Source organism: Apodemus sylvaticus, chromosome 3 (genome assembly GCF_947179515.1).
Source record: "Apodemus sylvaticus chromosome 3, mApoSyl1.1, whole genome shotgun sequence".
Lineage (NCBI taxonomy): Eukaryota > Metazoa > Chordata > Mammalia > Rodentia > Muridae > Apodemus > Apodemus sylvaticus.
This window is the reverse complement of record NC_067474.1, coordinates 101467017-101485952: the sequence shown is the minus strand read 5'-3', so window position 1 is coordinate 101485952 and position 18936 is coordinate 101467017. Positions and strand designations below refer to the sequence as shown.

The 18936-nt window shown below is 41.2% G+C and overlaps 1 protein-coding gene and 1 pseudogene across 1 annotated transcript; both read left to right on the top strand.

The window, feature by feature from the left end:
- The first annotated feature begins 11874 nt into the window (after positions 1–11874).
- LOC127679950 (interferon alpha-12-like) lies at positions 11875–12427 on the top strand (annotated as a pseudogene).
- A 4262-nt stretch (positions 12428–16689) lies between these two features.
- LOC127679949 (interferon alpha-1-like) lies at positions 16690–17253 on the top strand. Its single transcript, XM_052175520.1, has one exon. It carries the CDS (start codon positions 16690–16692, stop codon positions 17251–17253), a length of 564 nt encoding a protein of 187 aa, XP_052031480.1.
- Positions 17254–18936: the final 1683 nt, after the last annotated feature.

Genomic DNA, 18936 nt, shown 5'->3' with positions numbered 1-18936 from the left:
AGCTCTAAGATTAGTGTAACAGGAATCCTAGAATATGGAACCCATTCTCTTGGCCAGTCAGAGTTTGTCAATTGTTTCCATTCATTCTATACCAATTATATTTTTTGAGTTTGCTCAGCGGCAAATAATCCAAGAAGATTCATGGAGTAATGGCCTCATTCAACTATATGCCTTCTGTGCTTAATGATGCCCAGGGCAAAAGGTAGGCTTCCAAATAGGGCCAGGTAAAGTTTATTTTAGGATTTTCCTTAAATTACTCTGTCACAATTTTCTCAGGAGAAGACATAAAATGAATCACAGTGCAGAAAGTCCCCAACAATGCGGCACACAGAGCCCTAAACCCGAAACTGAGAGATACAATGGCAGCAATTGCAGCAGTAGGCTCGGCTCCCTGGAACTGTGTCAAACAGCTGTGCTGGCTTTGCGACTCTAGCCATTTCCAGTGGATAAGGCCGTGCTAATGCTCCACAGAGGTAATGATAGGAAAATAGCAGTCTGCATCCTGTCTCCTGTATCTACAGAATGCACAATATGGCTGATACAGAAAGAGAACTTACACTCAGAGCAAATATATAAACCCATAAACCAAACAGAGCTATGAAAAATGTAATGATTATATGTACATACAGGATAGCATACATGATTGACTACATACTGCTTTTCACCAAAACAAAAGACCGTTAAGTCCATAGGAAATACATGAAATAAATGAGTTAAGAACAGAGAAAACAAATGAGTACTTGTTATCCATGAGCATGTTCAATGTCCACTTATGTATGCCTGTATGTACATGAGTACAGGGCCATTTACAGGAGCATGGGCAGCCTGTTAATGACCCAGTGCCTGTGCTTGACAAGAGATCTAAGTTGCCAATAGGTACTCATTCAGGGGTAGAACCTTTTGACTTCCTCTCAACTTAAAGAAGGAATATTGGCTGGTTTAAAGTAGTCAGGTCTTCTGTTCTGCAATCATAGCCATGGTCAATCCCTGTGTGCAGGTGTCCTCTTTTATCATGAACACACTCTGACTGTAGTTGTCCCCTCCCTCTGGCTCTTACAACCTTTCCACTATACCTAACCCTAACCCTAACCCTAACTCTGAATCCTGAGCCTTGGGAGGAGATTGTGTAATAGAGATGTCTTTTATCATGATATTCTTATTCGTATGTGATTTTCTTTACAGCACTGTATCTCATGCCTCTATTATATTTTCACATGCATTTCTAAAAGAAAACTGGACAATGTGTTATACCTGGAAGAAAAGTGTTTTAACATAGATGCAACACAAAACACACTACAACATGAATGTGTTCATGTTCTTCTCTGTGCTAATAACCAGAAGAATCTTTCTTTTACAGTTCACATGTACTGTGAGTTTAAACACACTAGGCATTAAAAGAGATAGGTATACCTTTTGCATACTTGATCTCTCCAAAACTATCATGAAATGCCATTGAATTTTATCCAAGGTCTTTTAAGTACTTATTGAGATCATCATGTAAATTTTTTATTTTAGTGTGTATATGCAGTGGATTACATTGACAAATTTTCATATGTTGAACCATCTTTGTATCTCTGAGAGAAAGCCTAGTTAATCATGATACATGATCTTTTTGTTGTGCTCTAGAAATTTGTGAATATTTTTGAATATTTTTATATCAATGTTCATGAAGGAAATTTGTCTACAACTCTCTTACTTTGTTGAACCTTTGTGCAATTTGAGTATCAAGGTGACTGTGCCCTCACAAAAAAATGAAATTGGCAATGTTTCTTCTGTTTGTATTTTATGGAAGAATTTGAGGCATATTAAGATTAGCCCTTTTGAAAATCTGGTAGAATTCTGAGCTAAAACTCTGACACTGGGCTTTGTCCCCACATTGGGAGACTTTCAATAACTTCTATTTCCTTAGTAGTTATAGGGTTATTTAAATTATTTTTCTGATCTTTATTTAACTTTGGTAAGTGGTATTAGTCCATTTCTTTAGACTTTCCAATTTTGTACAGTACAGGTTTTTGAACCATGACTTAAAGATATTATGGATTTTGTTGCAGGGAATTTTTTAAAAAAATTGCACCATCCTGCGCTATACCCAGCTACTCTGCCCCAGCAATCTTGCAGCCTCTACCCCATGCAGCAGTCTTCCCAGTTCTGGTTCGCCTGCCTCAGGACTGCTTGTACCTTCTCAGCCATCTCCCCCTTACAGCTAGTTGTCACAAATCTTAACCCAGTAAATCAAAACTCTTGAAGCTCATAACTAAATCATTCAGATTTATATAATACCAATAAATTCTCAATTTACAAGTGGCCCACACAGTAAGTTCAGAGCCAATTGATAATGTTATAAATCGCCTACCTAATTAAGACAAATTGTCCTGTAAATATCCACCCCTTATAAGATACTCATAGCTACCTGTGGAAGTCACATGGAATCTGGGTCATCCTGTTCTTCCTCCATCTTCCTTCCTTCTCTCTCCCAGTCTTCTCTCTCCCCCTCCTCCTTCTCCTGAAACTTTTCAGCTCCACCTTCTCTTCTACTGCCCAAACATTGGCTATAGCCTTTATTTTACAAGTTAACATGGGGAGAAGATTCACAAGAAGTCACCCTCCTCATCCATAGCCCCCCCCCCCCCGGGGAAAGCAGCTGGAAAGAACCCAGATGTCCCTCAATGGAGGAATGGATACAGAAAATGTGGTATATTTACACAATGGAATACTACTCAGCAATTAAAAACAATTAATTCATGAAATTCTTAGGCAAATGGTTAGAACTGGAAAATATCATTGAAGTATTTTGGGGTTAGGTGAGGACTTTCGGCAGCAGGATGATGAAGGGGCTTAATAGGGGGAGTATAGGGGGTTAGGTGAGTGTGGCTAGGCGGCGTGGAGGAAGGTGTCCAGGCGGGCCCTTGCCTGGGCACCTCTGCCCCTGAGGGACCACACACACAGACAGACATGGTATAGAATAGAGTTTATTCAGAATAGGGGATGGGAGTTAGTGGTAGAGAGAGAGAGGTAGAGAGAAGAGAGAGAGAATAGAGAGAGTGGAGAGAGTGGAGGCTGACCATGACCACGTGGAGGGGGGGAAGAGCCCCAGGGGCAGAGAGGTGAGAGTATGTGGGAGAGTGGAGAGCAAAGAGAGAGAGGAAGGGCAAGTAGCCCCTCTTATAGTGGGCCAGATCTCTGGGGCGGGGCATACCTGGCTATTGCCAGGTAGGTGTGGGGTGGAGCTTAGACAAAACCCCAACATTCCCCAATGTTTGGTTAATTAATAAAAGAAAAAGAAAAAAGAAAAGTGACGGCGAATACGGCGAAGCAGGAATAGGGTCGTTGTTGTGATCTGGCTGCTTCATGCTGACATTGGGGCGGCATGTCTCTGGGGAACCTAGAGAAAGGGGTATGGGGGGTGATTGTCCAGTCTCAGGAGGACTGGCTGCTTCTTTGTTGTCCAGGGTTTGTAGAGCCATTTGAAGATAGGTCAGAGAACAGGTCCAGTAGAAGCTGTCTGCGTCTGGAGAAGCTGAGAGGAGATTGGAGCATCTGAAGGTTGCTCCTCTGGAGCTGTCCTGGATATGGCAAGGGCCTGGACTTAACAAGATGTTGGAACACATTAGTATAGTTTGGGAATAAGACTAAGTACATTTGGGAGAAAGGAAACTTGTACATCTTTCTTAAGATGTACAATTGAAACCCAGAGGAATCCTACCCTTTGGAAAGGTAGTAAAGTGGGAACTTGGGCAGATGTACTTATCTGGATGGAGCCTACTTGGTCCATGAGCAGTAGATTTGGGTAGGTTTCCTGTAGCTAACAAGTTTATTAAAGAGATAACAACATGAGTTAACCACATGAAAAGTCTTTAAGATGAGCCTTTGTGGATCAGAAGGAATAGAATTGAAGGTTGGGACAGTGACAGAGCAAGAAGAGGAAATATGAAGCATTTAATGGAAACAGTTTAGGTAAGGAGATAACTGTCTAGCTGTCAATGTAGTCAGAAGTCTGAGGAATAAACAATAACGTAGCAGTTATATTATTAAAGAATGACAGATTCCAGTAGCCAGCAGTTCATTGTGGTCTCCGGTCTCCATGGCGGCTTTGGCTGTCAGTCTGACTTTCAAGCACAGAAGATGCATGGCTTTTCTCTGTGGAATGGATACCCATGACATGAGAAATGGCTTACCTTTGTTTAGCTAAGTCATTTGACTCAAGGTATCCGGTTTTGTCCACTGCACTTTCAGGCAGCATCCTGTGGCGGTGTCCATCTTTCTTCTGAGACCTCCTGGGAGAAGCTGTCAGGCCTTTGGGAATTCTGTCTGTCTTAAATCTAATAATAACAACCTTCTGACAGGATTGAGTGCAAGATAGGAGAGCAATAGTTAAAGAGAGACTAGGAATGGAAATCTTAAGTAGCTTTGACAGGTTGTATAGGTAGAGGAAAGTATATTGCCTTGGTTAGTAAAGATGCTAGGATCACAGAAAGAAAGCTGGCAGCAATGGATAAAATTGTGGTGTCTAGGCAGATTTAGGCTTGTTAACATACATAGGCTATAGGAGCAAATGAGCTAAGGGTGTGGGAACACAGATGGGGAGCAGGCAGCGCAAAGAGAAGGCTTAGACTGGAGATAGATAAAAGCTTGAACGTATAGGATTTGGTCCCATTTACCGGATTGCTGATAGTATGTATTAAGATTCCTTAAAACAATTGGATCTAGGGTGCCATTAGGTGGCCATTTGGAATTATTATCTAGCTTATATTGAGTCCAGACCTTATTACAGAGGTTTATTAGTTTTGACCGCCTCACATCTTGCGTTAGTTTTAGAGACTTGAGATTTTCCAGGAGACATCCCAATGGGGTGCCTGGAGGTACCGGCGAAGACACTCTATTACCCATCAGGTGTGTGGGGGTATTGTTATTACACAATCGGCGTCCCGAAGAGTGTATATAACAAATAACGGCAGCTAAGCCAGAGGGTCCAGACTGTCGTGAGGGCCCCTGGGAGCTGAGGCAAAAGCCGGAAGAAGTATCCTGCCTGGCCAGGGTTCGAGTGAATGGCTGGAAGCCAATGGGGGAGACTCAGGATTACTTCTGGATAAGGAGACACCTGGGGTTGTGAGTGTCGTAAAACGAGTGTTAGCTGGGGAGGCACCTAGCTCCAGAAAAGATTGGCCAGATCCCTTCTGAACTTAAGAAACCGTCCAGCCAACTGAAAGACCTTACCTTTTTAGGCCGATGGTGTTTGCTAAGGAAGTGCAATCCGATATCAGGGAATGTGGAAGCCAGTGTGGACCACTTGGCTGTGGGACCCGGTCCCCCAACCTTGCTTCACCTGCCTGTGCGTGGCTGCAAGACCAGTCATGGCCTGCTGTAACAGTAGAGGACATTGGGAGACCACGCAGTGTAAAAGAGGGAAGACAGGGTGGTAGGGAGAAGCCATAGAGCTGTGAGAGAATCGGGTACTAGAATTGATGGGGGCGTGGGCTGTGGCTAGGCTTTTGCAGGTAAAGGCCCTAGAAATCTGCGCTTTAGCCAGCAGAGTGGGACAGTATGGTGGTGGGGGGTGGAGCGCAGCAATGGGAAAGGAGTGCAGGCTTGCTGCGATCGGCATGCGCAGGGCGGAACTTCCTGTCAGCAGCGGAAGTAGGAAGTTAGGTAACCAGCAGTAACTGGGAAGTAGCTTGTTTCGTATCCTAGCAACGGCGTGGGAGGGGCGGAGCTGCCGCAAAAGCGGCCGCAGCGGCAGCTTCGGCAGCTTCGGCAGCACTTCTGGAGTGGGAGGGGGTCTGGCGTGGGCTGCAGTAGCCGCTCTGGCAACCAGAGCCAAGGCCAGGGCTTGGCGGTGGGGGAACAGGAAGGTTTGCGTGAGGCCCCCGGGAGCAACCGCAACCATGGCCAGCGTGCCATGAGCCCCAGGGGCCGCCAAGACCTCGCGCAGGAAAACAAGGAACCAGTAATAAGATGTAGGAGTGAATTAATTAGCCGAGCCAGGTGGCACTCACCGTGCGGGGCATTGCCACTGCACGCCTCTGAGTTCCACAGGGAAAGAGGGAGGGAACAGAACAGCAGCGTCCTGTGGGGAAATGCGGGAAGTGCAGGGACTATTGCTCTGACCAGTGGGGGTGTAAGACTTACCCATTGGTGAAAGAGGCTTAATATCCCATGTTGTTTCTCATTCCCGGCCAACACACCAATGAAGGATTTTGGGGTTAGGTGAGGACTTTCGGCAGCAGGATGATGAAGGGGCTTAATAGGGGGAGTATAGGGGGTTAGGTGAGTGTGGCTAGGCGGCATGGGGGAAGGTGTCCAGGCTGGCCCTTGCCTGGGCACCTCTGCCCCTGAGGGACCACACACACACAGACAGACATGGTATAGAATAGTTTATTCAGAATAGGGGATGGGAGTTAGTGGTAGAGAGAGAGAGGTAGAGAGAGAGAGTGAGAGAGAGAGAGAATAGAGAGAGTGGAGAGAGTGGAGGCCGGCCATGACCTCGTGTGTGTGGGGGGAAGAGCCCAAGGGGCAGAGAGGTGAGAGTATGTGGGAGAGCGGAGAGCAAAGAGAGAGAGGAGGGGCAAGTAGCCCCTCTTATAGTGGGCCAGATCTCTGGGGCAGGGCATACCTGGCTATTGCCAGGTAGGTGTGGGGTGGAGCTTAGACAAAACCCCAACAATCATCCTAAGTGAGGTAACCTAATCATAAAAGAATACACATGGAATTCTATAACTGATAAGTGGATATTAATTAGCCTAGAAGCACTGAAGTCTCAAGACACAATTAGCATATCAAATGATACCCAAGAAAAGGGAAGGAGAGGGGCCTGGTTCTGAAAAGACTTGGTCCAGCATTGTAGGGGAGTACCAGGACAGAGAAATAGAACTTCAGGCATGTTTCCAATGCCATTGGAAAATGGCAGAGGGAAGAGGGCTTATGAGACCGATTGGGATGGGGGAAAGCATTCGGAATGTAAACAAAGAATATAGAAATTTTTTTTTAAAAAAAGTAAAAAAAAAAAAAAAACAGCACCAAGACTATCCACAACACCCCTTTTCATTCTGAAAATTTTTTAATTTGGATATTGTATCCCTGGCTCATTTAGTTAGGTTAGCTAAGGGATCAGATCTTCTTTCCTGTTGATATTCTTAAAGAATCAACTCTTTTGTTTCATTGATTCTTTGAACAGTTCTCTATGTTTCTATTTTATTGGTTTCAGCCCTGAGTTTGATTGTTTCCTGCCATTTACTCCCCTTTGGTATGAATGTTTCTTTTTTCTAGATCTTTCTGGTGTTCGGCTGATTCATGAATATGAGATCTCTCTAATTTCTTTATGAAAGTACTTTGTACTCTGAAGTTTCCTTTTGGTGCTGCTTTCATTTTGTTCCATAAGTTTGCATATATAATGCACTCACTTTTGTTGAGTTCTAAAAAGTCTTTAATTTCTTTCTTATTCCTTCTTTGACCCAGTGATCATTGAATAGAGAGTTGTTCCATTTCCCTGAGTTTGTAGGCTTTCTGTTGTTTCTGTTGTTTTTGAAGTCCAGCATTAATACTTGGGGTCTGATAAGATATAGGGGGCAATTTCAATTTTCTTTATCTATTGAGACTTACTTTGTGAGTAAGTATTGGTCAGTTTTATAAAAGGTTCTATGAGGTACTGTGAAAAGAAGGTCTATTTTTTTGTGGTTGGGTAAAATGTTCTGTAGATGTCTATTGGACCCATTTGAGTCATAACTTCTGTTCGTTTTTATTGACATGACCTGTCAGTTAGTGAGCGTGTAGTAATAAAGTATCCCAATTCTAATGTGTGGAGTTGGATGTTTCAGCTTTAATGATGTTTCTTTTATGGATGTAGGTGCCCTTGCATTCAGCACATTTATGTTCAGAAGTAGACATCATCTTGGTGGATTTTTCTGATGAGTATGAAGCATCCTTTTCCATTTCTTCTGATTTGATTAATTTTGGTTGAAAGTCTATTTTGTTAGGTATTAGAATGGCTACACCAGCTTACTTCTTGTGAGTATTTATGTGTACAAATGAATATCCTAGTAATGAAGGAATAATGACTTTTCAGATAGAGCCACAAGCTAAAAATCTCTATCTATACACCAGCCCAGTGATCATGGTTATCAGATTCCTTCATGTGTACATTTCTTTCATCTTTCATCTTTCATCTTTCATCTGAAATGTACACATTTGTCACTTAAGTGGCTCCACAGAAATGACAGAAATACAGACTTCCTGGATTAAGGAATTAAGGATTCTACAATAGAGGCGTCAAAAGCAATGAAGACTGAAAATATGTAAAGGCAATAAACAAGGTTTGCATAGCCAAGGAAATAATCACCAGGGGTAGTTCGAATAAAAAGATGAGTGGACATGTTTCCAAAGTGTCTGACAACTGCTGTGGTAGCCCAGTGAAGTCTGTAAAAATGTTATTTTACAGACATAGGCGAAAAAAGAAATGTCTCCTGGGGATAACGGAACTCTCTGTAAATTTAGAAGCAGAAATCTCACCTGGCAATTTACTATACTCTCTAGCTATTTAAGATGGGCCTGTAGATCTCAAGTAGCAGTTTTCCCTGACTTCCTCCTTTTCTCTCTTCATGGGGATTCCTAAAGCCTGGCTGATAATCCAGTCTTTGAAGTCCATTCACTAACCACCAAACTCCCGTTTAAGAATTGCAATGCTTTGCCTCATAGTTGTTTACATAATTACAACCTTCCAACCACATGCAGGTTTTTATGGCTGTGCCTATGTGTATGAGGTTGGCTCTGGCACTCTGGTACTGAAAGCATTGATTAAGTCAAGAAGTTTTGTTTTACAAGATCGAAGGCTAAATGTTAGATAAGGATTTCTCACAAGAACTTGTTAAGACTCAGGTGGTATAAGAAATTTCAAACTCTTTCAAGGTTTACTGTAAACTATGAGTGACTCTGTATTCTAATCAGGAAGTTTGAGGGCATCTGTAAATTGATCTTCTGTATCTGTTACTTGAGAAACTTTGTACCTGATTGATTTTGCATTTCCTTGTACCAAATGGCTATGATAATTGTGCCTTCCTCACTGGCTACATCTTTTGAAATGGTAATACCAACTCTTCCTTCCCTTAGAGCTCCAAAATACATTCAGATTCAAGCCACCTCTGTGTGTGTGTGGTTTGTTCTGTCTGTCATCTCAGCCAGACCTGTGCCTTCCTGGACCAGAGGATCCTGATTATCCCACAGCATACCCACGGTCTGTAACAGACAACCGTGTATATACATTGAAAGAAGAAGAATCTAAAATTGTCAACAGCAGAAAGACAAAGAGTCCAGCTAGACACACTTTGGAAGCAAGAACAATAGTGACTCTATTGTTCTCCTACTCAGAAGGGCTTTTCATATAATTTAAAATAATATAATAATTATTTGTTGTCATTAGTTAAATTAAATTGATTTATAATTTACAAAATAAGTGAAAAAGTATTTGAAGTCTGCAGACACGCAGAAATTACTATGCAGACACCTTGTTGGGGTTCTGTCTAAGCTCCACCCCACACCTACCTGGCAATAGCCAGGTATGCCCCACCCCAGAGGTCTGGCCCACTATAAGAGGGGTTACTTGCTCCTCCTCTCTCTCTTTTGCTCTCTGCTCTCCCACACTCTCTCACCTCTCTGCCCCTGGGGCTCTTCCCGCCCTCCACGTGGTCATGGCTGGCCTCCACTCCGCTCTCTCTATTCTCTCTCTCTCTCTCTCTCTCTCTCTCTCTCTCTCTCTCTCTCTCTCTCTCTCTCTCTCTCTCTCTCTCTCTCTCCCACTAACTCCCATCCCCTACTATGAATAAACTCTATTCTATACTATGTCTGTGTGTGTGTGTGGTCCCTCAGGGGCAGAGGTGCCCAGGCAAGGGCCAGCCTGGACATCTTCCCCCATGCCGCCTAGCCACACTCACCTAACCCCCTAACCCCCTTTTAAGCCCTTTCACACCTAGCTGCTTTGAAGAGATGGTAAGTAGCCAGAAGTGTTTCTATTGTGATTTAATGGAAACATTGCATATTACAATATACTGTGTATCATTATAAACATTACATTCCTATTAAAATGATTTTAAAAGTTTCTATGATTTTAGTACTACTTGTGTCATAGGAGTTGAGGTCCTAAGCATTTGAAATACAAAGTTCAGATTCTTTACTTGTATCCTGAAGTTTGGATATAAAATATCACTGGAGATTTTAGTGTTGGGGGTTGTTATGCTGGGAAGCAGAGTTCACAGAAAACTTGAGCCTTCATTACATCATCAAGGAACAAACTTTATCAATGAAAACCCATTGATTATATCAGATGAGCAGACCATTAGGTCATGAGCCTTTTCAATAATAAGGTTATGAAACTTTATCTGTAAGATTACTTTGTCTCTGTCTGCTTTTTGGTCAGTATAAATTAAATAACTTTGTGATCACATGCTTTTCCAAATATGAAATGGATGCAGAATTCCATAGGGTTAATGGTTTAAAATTGTGAAACAAAATAAATAAAAATTTTAGCATTGAGATTTTTGTTACGGTTCTTCTACACCTTTGAGTATGCTTGTGTTTCTGTGCATTGATTGCCTTTGTGTACAAGTTGTCTATGAGTGTGAGTATATGTGTAGGAACTGTAAATGTGTGATTTTTGTGGGTATGTGTTTACATATAAGTGTTGTGTGTTTGTGGGTGTGTATGTGTTTTGCATTTGTATGTGTAGCATGTATGGGTGTAAACAGTGTGCATTCACCTATGTGCATAAATGTATACAACTGTGTATCTATGTGAGTGTGTATTGGTGTTTATGTGTGAATGATGGTATGCATATGTTCAATAATGTTTGTGTTAGTTTGTGCCTATTTAGAAATATGTGAATGAGTGTCTGAATGTGTATGCCTCAGTATATGAGAATGTATGTCTATATGTCTGAGTAGAATTTGTGTGTATATGTGGAGTTGTGTGAATGATTGTATATGTAATTATGTGCATAAGTGTATGAAGTGTTTATCTGTGTGTATATTATAGTGTGAGTGGGTGTCAATGAAATTAAGTGTGTGAATGTATATGATGCTGCATGTGGATATGAGTTTGTGTGCATAGGTGCATAGAATGTGAGTGAGAAGCACAACTTTACCACATTGTGAATGTGGTGGTCAGAGGCCAACTTCCAGTCATTTGTTGTCTGCTGCAACAATGGGTTCCAGAAAGCAAACTCAGTTCATCAACCTTAAAAAGAAAGCCATTTTACAAACTGAACCCTCACAACAGCATGACAAATAGCTAATGTGCAATAATTACCAAATTAATGTCTTACATAAATAATTAAAAATATTAATAAAAGAAATTTAAAGAAGCTAATTTTTAGCCATCAAACATTGAAAATTTTAAAAGCATACAATCAAATTAGAAACAATAAATTAGCATCATACATTGGATTATACTTTAAATAATTATGTAGTTTATATAAATATTAACAAAAATTGATTGTAATATGAATTTCAATAACTTTTAAATACGATGTTTAGATAAAACTTGTCTGAATATTAGGTATAAAAATTGCAATCATTGAATGAATAGCTGTGTTATAATGGTTAGTGAAAATTTTATTAAAAAGAAAAAACTTGTAATATATCTTTGTTGAGATGAGAAGTGACAGTGAAAGAAATAATTAAGACAATAAGGTTAAGAGAAAATTCCTGACACAAGAAGAAAATGAATTAAAGAAAGTGAAGAAAGAATGGAAAGAGAGGAGAGAGCATTGAGAAAATGGAAACTACTAACTTTCACTAATTAAGACATTTACATTAATGGTCTTCAGAGAGCCCAGAGGAAATGTTCAAGACCACACAGCGTAGAGTACCAGCAACATCTGCAAGATCCACAATGGCTAGGTCCTGTGCTTTCCTGATAACCCTGGTCAACCTGCTCTCTGAGCTGTGACCTGCCTCAGACACATAACCCCAGGAACAAGAGAGCCTTGACATTCCTGGCACAAAGGAAGACACTTTTCCCTCTCTCCTGCCTGAAGAACAGGAAGGTCTTTGGATTCCCCCAGGAGAAGGTGGATGCCCAGCAGATGCAGAAGGCTCAAGCCATCCCTGTCCTGAGTGAGCTGACCCAGCAGGTCCTGACCCTCTTCACATCAAAGGACTCATCTGCTGCTTGGGATGCAACCTTCCTAGATTCATTTTGCAGTGACCTCCACCAGTAACTCAATGACATGCAAGCTTGTCTGATGCAGCAGGTGGGAATGCAAGAACATCCCTTGACTCAGGAAGACTCCCTCCTGGCTGTGAGGAAATATTTCCACAGGATCACTGTGTACCTGAAAGAGAAGAAACACAGCCCCTGTGCCTGTGAAATGGTCAGAGCAGAAGTCTGGAGAGTACTGTCTTCCTCAGCTAGCTTACTTGAAAGACTGAGAGAAGAAGAGTGAGTCCTGATCCAAAGTGGAGAGGACTCTCCTGGACTAGAACACTGCATCTGACATTATAAGCTCTCCTTTAAAATTTTATTTATTTTGGTATGAATACAAACTATCTGCCTAGATGTTCCAGCAAAAATGTTCAAATTTTGTCTGTATATAAAAGTATTTGTTTTTGCATCCATTTGGTCATATTAATGTATTTATTTATTTGGCTATTAATATAATTTAATCTATGATAAATCTTGCCATCTTACATTTTCTTAATATATTAAATCATTATATGTAATTAAATTATTTTGTATTCAAACAAATTTGCCTTATGAAGCACTTTTGTTTAGTTAATTCAGTATTTAAGATTTTCCCAGTGTTTTTAACATTATAGTCTACACTGTAAAAATTATACAAAGAAAAAATGTCAAAAACTACACCAGACACATGTGTATACTGCACAGTGTTTAGACAAACCATAGAGCTTTTCCTCTATTTTTCTCCACTATATAGTATTCTTCTGGATGTAGAGACAGCATGCTGTGCTGTGAAAAGCCAGATAATCTTCCTCCTGTCATAATGTGTTTTAATTCTCATTCATCTAACATTCACAATATTAAACATCTAAATTCCCTGACCTCTGGCATCTGTCATCTACTCTTATCATCAATGAGTTCAACCCTTTGGGTTTCTTAATGTGAAATCATGAACAGCAATGCAAATAGATCAAGAAAAATGATTAGCCTGCCTATACAGAAAAAGCAAACATACCAAGAAGAAACTGGGAATTAGATCTACTCATAGTAGTCTCAAGAACTAGCCCTTGGAAAAAACCCCACCAGGGATATAAAATTGATTGCTTGAAACACCACTACTCCCTCTCAATTTAATGGGCTTTTCTCCTTTTATTTCCCATTCTTTCTTTCCATGTATTCATGGATTCCATGTATTAATGTATACATTCTTCCCATGTATTTATTCTTCTGCTCCTCTTCTTCATTGCAATAGTCATTGTCTTCCTCCTCCTTCTTTTGCTTCCTCTTCTTCCATCTGCTTTTGGTTCTTTTTAGTCCTTCTAGTTGTGTATGGTATAGCACCATATTGTGGAACATGGCTAGATGCTCTCAGGGGCCCCATTGCTGAGGATAACTGAATCGCTGTCTTCCAGAAGTCATTAGTTGCCATAGTTCCTCAGATGGAAGTGGAATTGCCTCTATTTTCCAAGCTGATATTTTGTCTGACTTGGTCATGTTTATTCAGTAATAACCATTCTCAGTTATGTCAGTAATTACCATGTTCAAGAACATGGCTTTGCTTCAGTAATTTACTATCTCTGGCTCTTAACAATTCTTCTGCTTCCTCTTCTGCAATGATCCTTGAGGCCAAGAAATAAACCTTTTATAACAGTTGTGGTTCTCTGTGTTTATTGGCATGAACTGCAAGAGCTTTGTGTGGGAAGGGTTGGTTAGTGCAATTACTTTGTCTTAGATGTAAGCTGTAATTTCAGATCAGGTATTGCTACATTAGGAATACAACGCTGAGGGTGGTACAGAGGAGCAGAAGGGGTTTACAACTCCATGGGAAAAAAAAAGATTTCGACCACCCAGATGCCCCAAGACTCTCTGGGACTAAACCATCAACCAAGGGGCACACATGGTTCCAGCCAAAAATGTGGCAGAGGAAGGCCTTTTGGGCATCAATGGGAGGAATGGTCCATGGTCAGGGAAAGGTTCAACAGAGGCCCCAACAAAGGAAAACAGAGGTGGGGGGAGGTGGGAGTGTGTAGGGTGGAGGGGCATATATGTGGAGGCAGGGGGAAGAAGGAGGGGTTGGGAGTCTTAGGGGAGGGGGGAAATCGGGAAAGGTTTTACCATTGGCAATGTAAATGAAGACAATATTCAATAAAAAAAGAAAAAAAGAGGAATACAACCCTGTTTTTTCTTTGGTATCTCCATGGTTCCATATGTTTTCTAAACATGATACAGCTGGGAGAAACACTGTTGAATATTTTATTTGAATCACATTGACACTGATGATCGCTTGAAAAAATAGTCATTTGGTGACATTGTTTTATTTAATTACCATAGATCTTGTCTATTTTATTTCAGCAGCTAACGTTTTGCTACTATGTCATTTGAATAACACATCAGTTCATTTTTTAGTTTTGATTTCCAATGACATCATTTTTTTTTTTTTGGTTCAGTGCCACAAACCAACATTGGGGTTTTCTTTCTAGGAAAGCAGAAAAGAGAAATAAAACAGAAGTGGAGATTTTTCAAACTAATACCCCAGGAAAGATAAAAGACTAAATGAAAAACTACAGACAGTTAAAGCACTGAAAACCCTTGCTGTCTATCAGAACTTCCTGAATATCTCAGCCGTTATAAACATTGGACACTCAATATTAATCACTGAATTCACTATTCAATAAGAATTCACAACTGACAAATATAGGGATAAGTGTCCTAGATTGAAACTTAAAGTGAAATTACAGATAAAATTCTATATTATAAATGATGTACTATATGTATGATGCATAACAACAATACACACTATATAATTATGTACATATGTGCACATACACAGCTTTGTCTCTGATAGACTCCCAGTACCTCCCTGCTGTCCCACACCCATCTTTGTGTTGTGCTGTTCTTGTTTCCTCCTCCCTGGTGCAGAAAGTGCTCCAAGTGTGTGCTCCTCATTCTCTCCTCATTACCCAGCTCTGCTCACTGTACAGCTGCTTTCTATTATATCTTGACTCCTGACTTATTTTTTTTTCCTAAAATACATAAGTACTAATTGAGCTCAAAAATGACACAGTTCAAGGTTTCAAAGAAACTCTCATGTAAAAGAATTTCCTCCTGTTTTTGGAACTTAGAGAATAATTTTCTAAGAATCTAATGCTGATTATGTCCAAGAAAAGGAGAGAGAGAGAGAGAGAGAGAGAGAGAGAGAGAGAGAGAGAGAGAGAGAGAAAGAGAGAGAGAAAGGGAGGAAGGAGGAAAAGAAGAAGGGAGAAGAGAGGAGAGGAGGAGAAGAGGAGAGGAGGGGAGGGGAAAGGAGGGGAGGGGAAGGGAGGAGAGAGGAGGGGAGGGGAGGGGAGGGGAGGGAAGGAGAGGGGAGGGGAGGGGAAGAGAGGAGAGGAGGAGGGGAGGAGAGGGGAAGAGAGGAGAGGAGGAGGGGAGGAGAGGAGAGGAGAGGAGGGGAGGGGAAGGGAGGGGAGGGGAGGACAGGAGAAGAGAAGGGGAGGGGAGGAGAGGAGAGGAGAGGGGGGAGGGGAGGATAGGAGAGGAGGGGAGGGGAGGGGAGGGGAGGAGGGGAGGGGAGAGAAGGGGAGGAGAGGGGAGGAGAGGGGAGGGGAGGGAAGGAGAGGGGAGGGGAGGGAAGGAGAGGAGAGGAGAGGAGAGGGGAGGGGAGGGGAGGGGAGGAGAGGAGAGGAGAGGAGAGGAGGAGGGGAAGGGAGGGGAGGGGAAGAGAGGAGAGGAGAGGAGAGGCGAGAAGAGAAGAGAACAGAAGAGAACAGAAGAGAAGAGTGGAGTGAGATGGAAGAAGGGATGGAGAAAGGGAGAGGAAAAGAAAGGGAGGATTGATGGAGATAAAGTTGGTTCTCTACTGCAACTATAGGCTCCAGAAATCAAAGTCAGGCCATCAAGCTTGAATAGTACGGCTCTTTATACCTTAAGTTCTTATGGTGACATGAAAACCATTAGATAAATACTAATATACAGTGATGATTAAATTAACCTTTTATATACATTTATATTATACTTAATGAAGGCAACATAAAGAACTCAATTTTAGAGCTTTAACTATTAAAATAATTTTAAAGTATACAATTATTTCAATATGTTTTAATTTAAACATTCACATTTTAACTTATGATTTAAATGTTTTTGTAAAAAAATGTATATAAAAAGTTAAGTGTAAAATAAAGTTCAATACATTTTATGAGAAATTTTTACAAGAAATTTTGTCCTTAAAATGGATGTATAAGTTCCTAACAAAGACTATGCATGGTGAAACAGTTAATGAAAATTCTAGAGGGGGGTACTGGAAAAGGAAACAATAGTGAAAACTGAAACAGTTCAGAGAAAATGCCTAGACAGAAACAGAATGAGTTAAAGAAAGTGAAAAGATCATTGGGAAATAAGAGATTTCAGGAAGTGAAAATTAGTATTTGCCCTATTTAAGACACATCTACACAGGATGGTCTTTAGAAAACCTAGAGGGGAAGGTTCAGGATAAAACAGCCCAGAGGTCTACCAGCATCTGCAAAATTCACCATGGCTAGGCTCTGTGCTTTCCTGATGATCCTGGTGCTGATGAACTACTGGTCAACCTGCTCTCTAGGATGTGACCTGCCTCAGACACAAAACCTCAGGAACAAGAGAGCCTTGACACTCCTGGTACAAATGAGGGCACTCTCTCCTCTCTCCTGCCTGAAGGACAGGAAGGACTTTGGATTCCCCCTGAAGAAGGTGGATGCCCAGCAGATTCAGAAGGCTCAAGCCATCCCTGTCCTGAGTGAGCTGACCCAGCAGGTCCTGACCCTCTTCACATCAAAGGACTCATTTGCTGCTTGGGATGCAGCCCTCCTAGACTCATTCTGCGATGACCTCCACCAGCAGCTCAATGGCCTCAAAGCTTGTCTGATGCAGCAGGTGGAAGAACCTGCCCTGACCCAGGAAGACTCCCTGCTGGCTGTGAGGAAATACTTCCACAGGATCACTGTGTACCTGAGAGAGAAGAAACACAGCCCCTGTGCCTGGGAGGTGGTCAGAGCAGAAGTCTGGAGAGCCCTGTCTTCCTCAGCCAACTTGCTGGCAAAACTGAGAGAAGAGAATTGAGTCCTGAGCCAAAGTGTAGATGACTCTCCTAGACTAGGACACAGCACCTCACTGCTCAGACTCTGCCATCTCAAAAACGTCACTCAGTTTGGCAATAATTCAAGAAAGTTGCTGAGATATTTCAGCAACAATGATCAATGTTGTGTCTATCTGTAAAGGCATTTGTTCTGCTTCCGTTCAGTTTGTTTATTTATTTACTTATTTATTCATTATTTATTTAAGCCCGTATTATTTAACTGTTTATGTGATGTAACATATTGCATTATTATTTGGAATAGTTTTTCTATAAATGATTACTAAATGATTCATTTTAAAAATTTTCATTCTTCTTTTTACATTTTTAATGTTTATACTGGAATTTTTCAGTAAAGTCAATTATATACATACCCAAGCTACAACATATTATTGATTCATGTGACACCTCATAGTGTTTAGACAAGAAGATACACTCATGACATGCTTCTCATTCACTGATGATAAAGTTTTCCTAGTCTCCAGTGAGTCATATTCTTCTGTGTGTCCAGACAGCATGCTGTGCAGTAGCAAGCCAGAGCGCCTGTTAACCTGTTTAAAGAGACTGGTATTGGCACCAAACACTTCAAGACCAAGTTCTCAGCACAAAGGAGATTTATTTGACCTCGAGAGACAAAGGGCAGAGAATAAGAGACAAAGACAGGGTATTCAAGACTAGGAAGAAATCAAGGTAGAAGGGGAGTGATATTTGTTATGAGGATGGGGGACATAGGACTGCCTTTGGATAGCAGTCATAGACTATAAATAGACATAGCCCATTGGAAAATGTCTATTTATACAGATAAAAATGAAACCCTGTGTTAGAAGGTGTTTAATCTTGATTGGACAGTTTAATTAGCACAGCAACTAGGGGGCTTTTGATTGCTGATTTTCAATTCTTTGAAAGCTGGATCTTGGTAGTCAGCCTCAGGTGAATAGCTAGCTGAATAAGGGACTAGCCCTTGGTGGCTAGCTTTATGAGTATAATCTAATGCTTTTCAGCAAGGCACAAGGACTGGTAGAGAAGGACAAGTTCTGGCAGAGCCATGTTTGCCATGCTCAGGCTTACTAAAGTCCCTTCATTGTGACTTGGTGCTCTTTGACCAACTCTTTCCCAGTCTTTAGCAGCCTCTGAGTTCCCTGACTTTGGTTCCTATTGTTCCACTATCAACTTCTAGGAATTTAGTATTTAGAATAATAAATATCAGTGAAGTTATTTACAAAGTATGAAGTCACAGCACACTGTAATAAAGTCTAACTTCTTGAATTCTTTATATATATAGTGAATATTAGGCCTCTATCAGATACAAGGTTGGTAAAAATCCTTTCCCAGTCTGTCAGCTGCCGTTTTTTCACGAATAATGTGTTGATAGCTCAGCTCTTGCAGACCAAAGCCTAGTCTTTTATTTATATATCAGTTCAATCATTACCATAGGCTTCCTTTTGATTATCCCATGAATCAGCATTTTATGACCTTAGTCCCTTGATTGTTAGAAAAAGACAGCAAGCACATTTTTAACATAACAAATGATTTCAGAGGATGCCTGCCTTTGTAAGCACAGGCAATAAATTCCATTGATATTCCTGCCTGTCTCTCTGTACCAATTCCACAGTTTAGATAAGCTAGATAGTTGGGATCTAGCTCTGAGATCACTACTCCCATCATACCTG